General features: G+C 42.4%; 1 protein-coding gene across 4 annotated transcripts in view; it reads right to left on the bottom strand.

The window, feature by feature from the left end:
- The window catches only part of BNIP3 (BCL2 interacting protein 3), a 125,140-nt gene that overhangs the window by 70,670 nt on the left and 40,454 nt on the right, over positions 1 to 14,016 (bottom strand). For 2 of the 4 annotated variants that reach the window (XM_080282452.1, XM_080282453.1), the window contains exon 2: positions 4,895 to 6,600. In XM_080282452.1, coding sequence (XP_080138578.1) covers positions 4,895 to 6,389 — 1,495 coding nt within the window. In that variant the 5' untranslated portion in view covers positions 6,390 to 6,600. Of the gene's footprint in view, positions 1 to 4,894; positions 6,852 to 14,016 lie in introns of all 4 variants that reach the window. The other 2 variants (XM_080282450.1, XM_080282451.1) reach the window with 2 other exon arrangements.

Below are 14,016 nucleotides of genomic sequence, written 5' to 3'. Positions count from 1 at the left end.
TAAATTTAATGTGTCCCTTGATATATCCAGGCCCCTTAACCTAGTTCTTGTGAAAGGTACGAGAGAGAGAGAGAGAGAGAGAGAGAGAGAGAGAGAGAGAGAGAGAGAGAGAGAGAGAGAGAGAGAGAGAGAGAGAGGTGTGCTATCTGGTCCCAACTCACCAAACAGTCAGTTCAGTGGGACCATCCTACTTTCCAACGCACCTGCATAAACAAACGAGGTGCAGAGTTATTGTAGTTCTATGGGTCTAAGGCTATAGTTGGCATATGTGGCTGTGGCTATCATAGGTATACGTGGATAAAGCTATCGCAGATATATGGGGCTAGGGTTGTCGTAGATGTATCTGGCTAGGACTACTTGCAACTCTGGGCGTTGCATGCTTGGTTAACAAAGAGTGGCCATGGTGAATGGGAGAAGGAAATGGAGTCCAAAAGCGAGATAGATGGAACGATAAGATGGAACAACACGAACAGGGCATGGCGCTTGCAGTGACGGGAGGAGGGGAGGTTAACCACTCCTATGGCGTATTTCATATTTTAAATACCATCAGCCGAAAATGTTTAAAGTTAGAAGACACTTTTCGAACAGAAGTGTTAGACCCCTACATTACAAGAGATCTGTCATAAACTGAATAGTCTTCGGTATTGGTATTAAAAAAAAAATAATTATCGGACTGAGGGTGCTACTCAGATATTGAAGTGTTATTTATCGGAAAGATCCAAGTCTCCATTGTAGTATGATGTATGTAAAATATATCGTTAAGGAAGAGGTAATACAAAAAGGCCCCATAAATTTACATGAACACTGGCTTCCGAGACTTTTCACTTCGATAACGTTTTCATTTCATTCCTGCTACCGCCGGACTATATTATTTATTAACCTCTAGTGTTTGGTAGAGCAATTCATTTTTTTCTTGCTGCCACCAGAGGATTATCTGCAACTCGGGGAAGACTTTGCCAATGTTACAAAAAAAAAAAAAAATTATGAGATGTACAAGAGTATAAAGATGTAAAATGGAAAATAAAGAAGCAAAGATGTCTACCGAAACCCCTAAACCCATGAAAATACGGCGTTCGCTGGCATTTGGCAACAGATGGCGGAACAGGTATTCCTTTGACCTTGGGAGTTGGGACTCGTAGGACTAATATTGGTACCGCTACCGTAACAACAACGTGACTGTGCTGCAGCAACACCTACGTAACAGGTATCATGTATGTATCCATGACGTGACGCTACCTTAACAAAATGACGTGATAGTTAAAGTAGCAAGCGAAGTGACACCTTTAGTACGACGTGACGTAACTAAACGACGGACGTGAGAGATGAACAGCAGTAGTGACGTGACAATCATTTATCGTACACTAAAAGAAAGCTATCGGCATCTGACGGAGGTGATGGACGTATCCTACAAGTGACAGACGCAACAAAGCAGCTATCGTCTCGGGCTACTGGGTACGTTGGGCTATCTCTGGCACGGTAGCCGACTGGTCTGGGTTGGGTCTCTATTTGTTGGCATCTAAAACCATCCCTTTTTGTCTGTCCGTGTATGTATCTCTTTATTCACACACACACACACACACACACACACACACACACACACACACACACACACACACAGACCGATGGCGTGTGGTGGCCCTGGAAACACGAAAATGAAAGTGAAGAAAATTAAACGGAAGTGAAAAACGGAAAATTATAAAGGTGGGACTAAAAGAAATGAAAGAAAAAAGAAAACACATGGAGCAAGCTACAACGTGCGGTAGGTCAGGTAGGAAAATAAGCAGGTAATAAAAGTCTATAGAAAACGGGAAGGGATAAAAGCAAAAGAAAAAGAAAAGGAAAAAGAACGGAAGGATGAAATTAACGCGAGAGGAAAGGGGAAAGGAAAAGAAGAAGAAAAACTGAAAACTGGATTTAAATAAAAAAAAAAATCCCAACCGTGAAAAACCTGATATATATATGACAGGTTTGAGGTCGGATCCGGGAGGGTATAAAGGGATCAGGTAAAGGAATTGGGGAGAGAGAGAGAGAGAGAGAGAGAGAGAGAAAGAGAGAGAGACACACACACACACACACACACACACACACACACACACACACACACACACACACGAGTGACAGATGAGACAGGAAATGAATGGCGTATGGATGTGAGGAGCTTTTCGAGACTGAAGAGCAGGTAAAATATAGATGATGATGATGAGAATAATAATAATAATAATAATAATAATAATAATGATAATAATACCTGCCTTTCGTCTGCAGGATATATATATATATATATAAATTGAAGAGACAGAGGAAAAGAGATGACAAAATGGAGTAATATAAATTATACTCACCATCAAAGAGGAGGACACGGGAAGAGACAAAGGGAGATGTGACAAAGAAAAGAGATAAAAAGACACAGAGACAAAGGCGAGGACTAAAGAAAGACGCAAGGGAAGACAGCAGCAAATAAACGCAAGAAGAAAGAAGCAATATACCGTTGAAAAAAAAGAGTTTGGCGAGGAACAAGCAGACGAATGCGAAAATAGGGACAAAACAATAACAAGAAAAAGGACAACAAAGGAACGAAAGAAGGAAGACATACTCCGGTAGAACGATGGTAAAAGACACAAGAAAACATGAAAATAAAATGAAAGATAGAACAACACGAAGAAAAAAATCAGAACAGAACGAAGAAAAAGGAGACACGAAAATATGAAAACATAAGACACTGATGAGACAAGAGGAGAGAGAGAGAGAGAGAGAGAGAGAGAGAGAGAGAGAGAGAGAGAGAGAGAGAGAGAGAGAGAGAGAGAGAGAGAGAGAGAGAGAGAGAGAGAGAGAGAGAGAGAGAGAGAGAGAGAGAGAGAGAGAGCCAGACAGACGTGGTCAATACGAAACAGGAAAAAAAGACAGAAAAAGCCAGGCTAAGAAAGGAAGAGATGACAAGAGACAGATGAGGATATGAGGCAGGGAGGGAAGAATAAACTCACGACTGACAAGAAAGAAACGAAAGAAAATAGACACGAAAAGAGAGACAAAGGAAACAAGCGAGACAAAGGAAGAAAGAGACAGACGAGGACAATACCAGGCTAAGAACATGGGCTAAAGAAGGATGAAAAGCAAGAAGAAGCCGAGGAAAGATACACGAGGACAATGTACGCCTGGGCCAACAACCTTCTCTAGACACGGAAGCTGGGTTAGGAAACACAGAAGGCGAGAGGAATATTAAAGGAGGAGGAGGAGGAGGAGGAGGAGGAGAAGGGCTAGTATTGCTCTAAATCGAGAGAGAGAGAGAGAGAGAGAGAGAGAGAGAGAGAGAGAGAGAGAGAGAGAGAGAGAATTTCCCCTTAGTTTTTCACTTGGCATTATCACAGCCTGGCCACTCTATCCCCAACACTTACGAGATTCCCACTATCCTAATCACTCTAATCCTCGTCCCATGCTGTATCTAATCACATCTAAACACAGACCCCTATGGCTCACTCTCGGCACAATAAAATCGTCCGGTGTTTCCCAAAATAGAATATTAAAAGCTGTCACGACCAAGAGTGAGCTTACTGACTCCTTCACGACCTGAGGGCCCGCCTAAGCTGAAAACAAATAAATAAATACATACATAAATACGACGAGGATAGCAAAGAAGATTGCTCTCATTTGCCCATCAAACCCTCGACTGCAGACCGCATTTAACCCATGCATTACTACTTGTCTATTCATGGCTGAATAAAATCGTCCGGTCATGGGATGAATAAGACAAAGTTATCCTTCTAAATTATTTAACCCCTTCAGTACAAGCTAGGCGATTTTAGACAGCAGCTTAGTTTTTTTTTTTTAAATCAATTCCTGCTACCACCAACCGACTTTACTCGAAGCGAGGGAGTTAACTGACGTAAATTCCAATCTCTTTCCCTACTGGCTTAGAGAGAAAGGTTAAATTATACCCTCTGTTTCCATTGGCACAGAGGTAGATGTAAATCCCTCTAAATTGCTCCCTTAACGATTCCTGCAACCTGTCCTGGTCTGAGGCTATGTAGCCTGTTTAGGTCCTAAGGTACTGGCCATTATCGGTCTCTCCATGTATTTATTTGTATGACCGTTTGTATTTATGATTTTGTAAGCCGTGAAGTCTATCATGTATTAATATCTATTTTTTGATACATACATACATACATATTTTATATATATATATATATATATATATATATATATATATATATATATATATAAAACATTAATTTCCTAAGTAAACCAGTTCATCAATCTGTATGTTCACCTACGCCTGATCTATATTCTGTTATTTGTGAGGAATGATCGGAATAGTAAGATCCTCCTGACTCAGCTTTACAGCCCTTCATTACATTCCAATCATCTTCCCAATATATGCTCCATCTTATCCCAGCAATTCGGTTCCCCAGTCCATCCCTATCCGACTGCCTGCCTATCTTCATCCTAACTCAATCTGTCCCTCATTACATCCCAGTTCACCTTCTCATCCAACTCATTCGTGGTCTACCTGTGTCCCGCCAGACTGTAAGCACGACTATAAATAGTTAAATTAGAAAGGAAGGGACATACAAAAACTCACATAAGAAACACAGGGCAAAAATGTCATGCGAAAATAAATGGTACACAGGTAAAGAAAGGTACGAAAAGAAAGGGCAGATATGAAAAGAAAGAGCACATAGGAAAAGGAAAGCATTTTAGAAGAGAAGGGGAGCATAAGAAAAACAGCACAAAGGAAATGGCACATGGAAAATGTGGCACCCAGAAGAAATGACACATAGGAAATCAAACGAAACATCGAAAAGGACACATAAGAGAAGACTAGGCACGAAAGACAATAAAAAGCACACAAGAGAAGAAAGAAAACTACGCCTCATCTGCTCCTAAATGTAAGACTTACCACCTGACTGGGAGAGGACTTCGATGTCTGAATCCGTCTCGCGGTTGAAATCATCCGGAACGACCGTGGAGGCCTCGTCGTCGTCATCGTCGTCGTCGTCATTCATCGTGGTGTCACTAGCCGGGTCGTCCTCGTCCTCTCGGGGCTTCAGAGAGGGGGACGGCAGGGCTGTGAGGGGACTGTGGGAGGGGGGGCGGGAGGTGGTGTGGGGAGTAAGAATAGGACACTCAGGGTACGTCACGTCACTTTGCTTCATGCTGGGTTCTCTGGTTCTCTTGATCTTTGCAGCTTCTCTCTCCTCCGGGTTCCTGCGTTTTCTTCTCCTCAGCACTGTCTTCCCGGCGGGGTCCTCGTCAGTGTCCGAGTCAGAATGTGCTAGGAGGGCGGGCAGGCGGGGGTACAAGCCATCCCCGCCTGGCCGGCGAATTGTGTATATATCAAAGTCTCTAATGTCCTCCCTTACAAGGCCTGATATCACCCCTGCACTATCACTAGGGCCACTGCTAAGCTCAGCGTTACCCTGTTCCTGTGGAGTGGTGGGATCCGGTGCTGAACCAGGCAACGGGGGCTCCATGGCGGCGGCGTGTGAGGAGTGTGTGGGACGCAGAGGACTGTAGGAGGTGCGGTCACTAGAGCGGTTGCGAACACACTGCTGCCGCCGCCGCCGCCACCCAACACCTGCCCCGCTGCAGCCCTCACTGCCAGCCGCCGCCACTCCACGCTGCCACCCACCACTCCACCCAGGCCAGGTCAACACGCCCACGTCATCATCACTACTCTCATCTCCACTCTCATCTCCACCCTCATCTCCACTCATCATACCATCCTCAGTACAAGTTAGTTTCCAAGATACTTTCTTTTTCGTCGCCTGCATTAATATCGGCCCTTCAGAACTCATGTGCGATGGTTCTGTGTTTGCTGGGGGCAGATGGGGTCGGGTCGGTGTGTGGTGGACAAAATCAGAAATATTTGGCAAGTCTTCATCAGAAAGGCACCATTCCTCCTCACTGTCTTCGTGATCCGCATTTAGATGGGCTGAGGGGTGAATGTATTCTGAGGAGAGAGGGGCAGGCAAAGTCCTTGTGTTCTGGATCGAGCTGAAGTCCTGCGAAGTGAGGGCCATGATGGGATACTGGGCTAGGACTGCTGAACTGATGGAAGCCTCCTGGTGCGGCTGTATCATTTCCCAGTCTCCCTCGGTATTTGTCTGGTCTTGGTAATCATGAGAAATTTCGCCTTTCGTAGTCCTTGCTGACCTCACATATCCAAAACACACACAACGACCCGTCAAACACCGCATTACCTTTCTATTAGGCACAGTGGGAGGGTCTGCGAGGGTGCAGTGAGGGATGACCATGTGGGCGTGGGATGTAGGGAGGGTGTGGAAGGGTGTGGGTGTGGGTTCGGCGTGTCTTCCATCATGCTTGTTGTGAGGGTCGCCACTCACCACCCGCCATAGAGAGTGGGTCAGCACACTACTCAGCACACTCACCATCTTGCCAGATTCTTATTAACTTCAAGGTACCTCGTAAAATTCAAACCAAGGGTTTTATAATAACTGGAATATGTGTACCTGAAGAAGGTTCATGTCAAAAACTTTTATCTCCCTCTATGAACAGCTATCAAAAGTATAATTCTTCCAATTCTAGAAGGTTTTCAGTTCAGTGATGCTTTCATTAAATTCTGACTCGGCTCCTTTACAGTGCCTGAAAAATGAGTCTTAGTTTAGTAGATATTGAGTTCCTTTAACGATATGAATGATCACAACGCACCCTGAGTTAGTTTCCGAACAGTAGAATAAATAGCCAAAACGACAAACCCTGTCACACAACTCTGAGCTGCGTATCAGGTTCAAGGTCTTTCACACGTTCTGGCAGCAACGTGGATGGAGCTGTTGTGTCCCATTTAGCGATGATGATGATCCACAGAGAAAAGTGCGTGCCCCTTACCTGTGTGGCTGTGTGTGGGAGAGAGGGGAGTTGTAGTAATGGTTGCAGTGGCGGTGGCGGCGGTGAGAGGCTGTCGTGGTCAGGGTGACTATCTCTTTATACCCTAACCAACACAATACACCCAGACTGTCAGTATCCTACCCAGATATGTTTATATCTATATCAGTACACACACACACACACACACACACACACACACACACACACACACATATATATATATATATATATATATATATATATATATATATATATATATATATATATATATATATATATACACACACACGCACACACAGAACCTAATATAGGTGTTGGATGAGGGCGCACACCATTCACTCAGCATAATGCCATATTCAGGTGACTACAACAAGTTACGAGCAAAACGATTTCCTGCAACTCAGTTGTGACTGGTCACTTTCGGCCTGTTCCTAGCCTCAAGTCCTTATGCCCTTGATGGGGCCATAATGGACACAAAATTATATGTTAATTACAGTTAACGCCATGATCTACTTCCATGTTTTTTTACCAACTTCCACTTGTAAAGCTCCTCACCAAACTAAACAAATCTTTCTACATCAGTGAGAATTAGATAACAAAACCACACTGATTACACACACTATCCTTCTAAGCCCCGTCACCACTAAGTAAACAACAACACAACACGCAAACAGGCAGAAATAGTAGTTAGTAAACCTAGAACGCCGCCACATCCCTACGCCAATACAAGGAAGGAAGAGGAGTCGGTGGGGTGGCTGGAAGTGGTCATTTACTATAACTTAAAAGTAGAATGTTGCAATCAACAACCCTGAAACAGCGTGCAACAGCGAACTGGGAAGAGAGAGAACAGCAGCAACAAGGAAACAGCAGCATAAAACGGCAGCCAAAAAAAAAAAAAAGTCCTTGTAGTTGCTGTTGTGGTCCTAGGTTCATGTAAACCCTATGGACTGAAGGCTGAATTCCAGTCCACCATCCTCCTTTTGGGGGATATGGAGGGAAATAAGATCATTCACAGACAAGGAAAGAGTGGATCACTCTAAGAAAAGAAAGAGGGAATCACTCAACGCTTGGGAAGGAGAGTAGATCACTCAACAACAAAGAAAGAGAGTGGATCACTCAACAAGGAAAGATATTGGATCAACACAATAACAAGGAAAGAGAGAGGATTAAAGAAAAAGAATGGATCACTCAAAGACAAAGAAAGACAGTGGATAACTCAGGGATAAAGTAAAGGGGTGAATCACTCACGGACAAAGAGAGTTCATCACTCAATGATAAGGAGGGTGGATTAATCACTCATAAGGAGACTAGATTACTTAATGACAAAGAGAGTGGATCACTCCAAGACAAGAAAAGAGAGTGGATCATTCCAAGACAAGGAAAGAGAGTGGATTACTCGCTGACAAGAAAGGGCAATGGATCTCTCAAAGACAAGGAAAGAGCGTAGCTGACTGAACGGCAAAGTACAGCAAACAACAAAAAGTGCATATAAAAGTGGATAAGAAACAAAAAGTACATTAAACAATAACAACTGAGTGGATAAGTCACCGACAAGAGAAGCATACAGCAAACAACAACAAATAACAGTAGATAAGCCAGGCATGAAACAGTATAATAACAACAAATAAACAGTGTGCATAAGCTAACGACAAGGAAAGTGAATAGACGGGACACCACCACCACCAACTACCAAAATAAACATACACGTGTTCCCTGCATGGCTCGGTCAAGGTTGCTGACTTCCTGAAGTGTCAACTGGCTCACACCTGATACTCTTGCCCATCAGCCCCTTCTTCTCTCTCTCTCTCTCTCTCTTGTATATTTTACCGATAGGGGAGATGGGTGAACTCAGAGTACAGAGTGGATAATGAGAGAGAGAGAGAGAGAGAGAGAGAGTGAACCTGTATCAATGTGACACATCTGCACCAATGTGTCACACCGCGCAGAAACTACCCGGCAACACACAGACCAGAGAGAGAGAGAGAGAGAACCTGAATCAATCCGACAGATCTGCACCACTGTCACACCGCGCAGAAACAATCCGGCAACACACAGACGAGAGAGAGAGAAAGAGTTTATAAACTATGTGCATGCATATTGGAAGGGGGGGGGGGTGACTTGGCAAAAGAGCCCAACACGACACGACCTGGCAATAACACGACAGTCGGTTCAACGGGGACGACCACAACCGACCAGGACCCGAGTTCTATATTTACAAAGTTTCCTGAACTTGGCAACTTCAATCACACGACTTCTTTTTAGTTTACTAATGCCTTCTTCCTTTGCTCTCCTTATCCACTCACAAAATTAAATATATATACATTTTTTTTTTTCTTTTTAACATCATCGAAAGGCCCCTCTTGTCTATTGGTGATTGCTTTTCTTTCACTCCTTTGTGCTACTTCCAGACGGCTATTATATTCCGCTTAGCCAAGGACTCGTGCTGAAGGGGTTAATGCAGGTAATATCTAACCCCCCCATTTCGAAATGCCTCTTCTAAGCTGATTAAACTCCCCTAGTAAGTAGCAAAATAAAATAAAATAAAGACGGCATCGCAGAGAAAGGAATACGACTGCTTGTTGTATCTCAATTCATAAGTTAACAAACATCTCAAAATAAAACCCGAGTGAACATCATTTAAAACAATATGAAAATCTGTACCATCTCTGATAACATTGACTATAGCTTTCAAGATTTGTTTATCCAGGAAACAGCTTAAGATTCGTGTTAAATACGGACCCTGGATTCACGAACAAACTTATGCCCAACTCTCTCTTGTAACTCTGATTTATTTTTAGCAGGAAGGACAAGAGACTGGGAAGCACAAGGCAGCAACATCACTCGCCTCTCCTTGTTCTTCTTGAGAGCAAATATTTGACCGGATTCATAAAAACTTGAGGATCAACTCTCTGTCGTAACTCGATTTGTTTTTGCTGGTAAATTATTTTTGCAGGAAAATCAAGTGTCGGAAATGTACTGTAGTCTTCCTTCCTTGTCCTTCCTGCAAAAATAAACAATGAGTTTAAGCAAAACTTTTCCTCCTGTACCAAAGATTAGTTTCTACAGTTTTGGAGAAAGGTCACGTCTCTTGAGCTTCATAACAGATAAACAAACAAATAAATAAATACTGAAGGAAGGAATAGGTTGTCAGTTTCTTTGTGATTCTAAACCACAGGAGTTTATCCCAAGTGTGTTCAACAACCTCAGCAAAGGACAAATAGGCTCGTTGAGTGGTTCCGCGAAAAACAAAAGCGAATCGGACCCCCTGCTATGGTTTCTCGCTTTCAGGCTCTTATATTAATCCTCTTCACTCCAAGATGTCTCCTCGACTTTACTTTCTTTGTCCCTTTTATTTTTATTCTCCCATCGAGACCAGAACGATTACTTTAGGAATTTAAGCAATTTAAAGTATAAGCAATTCATCATAAGTTAACCACTACCAGATTTATTTATCTTTTCACTTTGACACTTCAATATTAAAATAAGTTTGGCTGTGAAGTGTGGGGTAGTTATATGAATAAAGACAAACGTATATCAGACAATCCTGAGACAGAGAGGTGAAATAATCATATGAAACATTTTTAAAACGGTCTCTAGTTTGCACAAATGATTTTTCAAGCGGGAAGAGAGGGAGAAATGGGGTGTTGGACGGCGGGCATGAGCTGAGGTCCGGGGTCTCTTACGTCCTCAGAACATAAATCAAAATCTGGTTTACTGTACATTTACTACATAAGCCACGACCTCGCACACATTACCACCACTCCCATCCACTTACCATATGTCACATTCTAGGCATGTTACGGGTGGTGTGTTATGTTAACTTCTAATGGTCGGGACAGCCCTAGTGTTTCCAGCTAATCCCTGGCGATTTTCTTCACCTGAAGGCTAGTTATAATAATTTGTTACTGCTAGCACCATTAATCCTCAGAGAGCCTTAACAACTCTTTACTTTTCCAGCCAACACCAGACGATTTTATTTAGCTGAGCGAGTGCGTAATGGTTCAGCCTTGATACTAATGGTAGGGACTGGAACCCTTAAAAGTTGGTGGTGCGTGGTTAGCAGAGGGGAGGGGAGGGGAGTTCCTGCGCACTCTGTATCACCCCTTCCTGCGTACACGTTTAAATCTGTATTCATAAACTTTCCTGAGCGTAAGTTGCGTACAAGACAGCCTAATTACCGTATACTTTTATCTTCACTAATACAGCTACAGAACACAACTATAACAATTGTTCAAGTGAACACTAAAAAGCAAAATAATTCATGACATTCAATTGCAGCGGAGACTTCTTTGCCGTAAAAAAAAAAAAAAAAATATTGACTAATCACTTCAGTTCGATGCCGTATTTTATATTTCTTCTTGCATCCCCCTGACGATTTAACGAGAGCATTATAACCCCTACAAATCGAAAATCCTCTCCTAAGCCGAATAAAATCGTCTTTAGGTAGAAATAACAGAAGTGACAATACGAGTGAAGAGGTTCATTATTTCTTGACATTTAGGTCCGTTTCGTCACTCCTTCAATCCCATGATGTATTGTTTCTTATTTTTTTTATTTCATTCTTGCTATGGCCAGACGATTTTATTCACTTGAAGTGTCTTTTCGAACTGGAGGGGTTAGATAGGCCTCATAAAAAACGCTTCATCACCTGAGTTCCTTCTGGGATTAAATAAAATCGTGGAACAAAACGGTCTGAAAAAATTAAGGAACTCCCCTCTCTCTCTCTCTCTCTCTCTCTCTCTCTACGCTTTATTTTCATGCACTACGCATATTCACGGGTTTTGAAAGTTACGCGGAATTTGCAAGAGAACTGCACACTATGCTGGCTTTCCTCCAGTGTATTTCTAGATCCAGCTCAACCAGCTCACTCTCTCTCTCTACACTTTTGTTCACTTCATAGTTTTCTTATTCGCGGGTCTTTAAAGGATCGCGGTAAACAAAAGCGAATCTGACTACTCCTGTTTGTTCTTTGATGCTTGTTAACCTGCTCATTGATCCTCGTTAACCTGCTCTTCGATCCTCGTTAACCTGCTCTTTGATTCCCGTTAACCTGCCCCTTGATCCTCGTTAACCTGCTCTTTGATTCTCGTTAACTTGCTCTTTGATTCTCGTTAACCTGCTCTTTGATACTCGTTAACCTGCTCTTTGATTCCCGTTAACCTGCCCCTTGAATCCTCGTTAACCTGCTCTTTGATTCTCGTTAACTTGCTCTTTGATTCTCGTTAACCTGCTCTTCGATCCTCGTTAACCTGCTCTTTGATTCCCGTTAACCTGCCCCTTGATCCTCGTTAACTTGCTCTTTGATTCTCGTTAACTTGCTCTTTGATTCTCGTTAACCTGCTCTTTGATTCTCGTTAACCTGCCCCTTGATCCTCGTTAACCTGCTCTTTGATTCTCGTTAACTTGCTCTTTGATTCTCGTTAACCTGCTCTTTGATTCTCGTTAACCTGCTCTTTGATTCTCGTTAACCCGCCCCTTGATCCTCGTTAACCTGCTCTTTGATTCTCGTTAACTTGCTCTTTGATTCTCGTTAGCCTGCTCTTTGATTCTCGTTAACCTGCTCTTTGATTCTCGTTAACTTGCTCTTTGATTCGCGTTAACCTGCTCTTTGATTCTCGTTAACCTGCCCTTTGATCCTCATTAATTTGCTCTTTGATCCTCATTAACCCTCCCATTTCACGCCCTTCCAAGTCATACAAGCCTGAGAGTGCTGTCTTTAATAACCCCCTCAAAGTCGATACAACTCATAGTATTTACTCAACTACAGACGATTTTATTCAGCGAAGGTAAGCCATAGGAATCTGAGAGTTAAAATCACCCTCCTCTATTTTCATCCACTAATCATATTCTTATTCAGGGATTATTATTATTATTATTATTATTATTATTATGATGATGATGCTGATGATGCTGATGATGATGATGATGATGATGATTACTATTCACAGGTGTTCAAGGTTACACGATACACAAACTTATACTCGGATCTTCACAGGTGTTTTTTTATTGCTTAATTATCTTGGCGGCGAATACTTTGCTTTTTTATTTTACACCTGGCAACACGTCTTTGGGTTCAGGAGGAACGATGAAAGATAAAAATAATTATAGCGTAAGAATGAGTATAGTAGTGTAGCTGATGGAGAATGGGGGGTAGGAGACAGAGAAGGAGATGAAGGGATAAAGTGGAAGAGATAAAAGATCGAGAGAGAGAGAGAGAGAGAGAGAGAGAGAGAGAGAGAGAGAGAGAGAGAGAGAGAGAGAGAGAGAGAATATCAAGTGAACGGGGAAAACCAAAAAGGAATGAGGGAAAAATGGAGGAACGAGAGACCTAGAACAAGATGGAAGGATAAAACGGACGAAATGGTGAAGCAGATGAGAGAAAGGATAAATATGGGAGAGGAAGACCGAGAACGAGATCAAAGGACAAGCTGGGAGAGTTCACATGGGAGTGAAAGTTGGATCAGGGGGATGAAGTTAAGACGGGTTAGAGTTTGGTGGCAGGTTTAATGAGGCCATCCTGATCAACTCTGGGATTAGGAGTCTGGGGTTAGGTAAAGGATTACAGACAGATATACAGCACGATAAACAGACAGATAATGGATATATGGACAAGCTAGTACGAGAATACACGTGATGAAAAAAAAATGAAAAAAAGACGGGGCTTAGGTCTTGTAATCTGCTGCGTCTTGTTTATTTTAATTTCTTACATCACTACATTTTTTTTCTCATATATCTCCCTTCATTCCCTCTCTGTTATGCGCACACAAACTCTCTCTCCCTCTCTCTCTCTCTCTCTCTCTCACCTAACTTGTTACTTCACTTTTCTTATTTTCATTTTTTCCCTCCAATAAACAGGTTATGAAAGTTCCGCGAAAACAAAAACCAATTGGACCTCCAGTTGACATTCCTCTCTCTCTCTCTCTCTCTCTCTCTCTCTCTCTCTCTCTCTCTCTCTCCCTCTCAACATGTCAGGCACCGTTATACTATTTCTTTTATATTCAATTTAGTGTTCCAACTAAGGTATAGATCTTTATGCTGTATCTATATTTTTATTAATTCGTCTTGAAAATAAAAATAAGAAAAATGGTGGATGAGGGTGAGGATGAAGATTATATACCGTATATACCGGTTACTTACATATACCTTAAGTCTTGCTGCCAAGATGAGAGAGAG

The sequence above is a fragment of the Coenobita brevimanus genome, chromosome 93 (assembly GCF_032717465.1).
Source record: "Coenobita brevimanus isolate Jiangsu-jjx chromosome 93, ASM3271746v2, whole genome shotgun sequence".
In the NCBI taxonomy this organism is placed as follows: Eukaryota; Metazoa; Arthropoda; class Malacostraca; order Decapoda; family Coenobitidae; genus Coenobita; species Coenobita brevimanus.
This window is presented reverse-complemented; position numbering and strand designations above follow the sequence as displayed.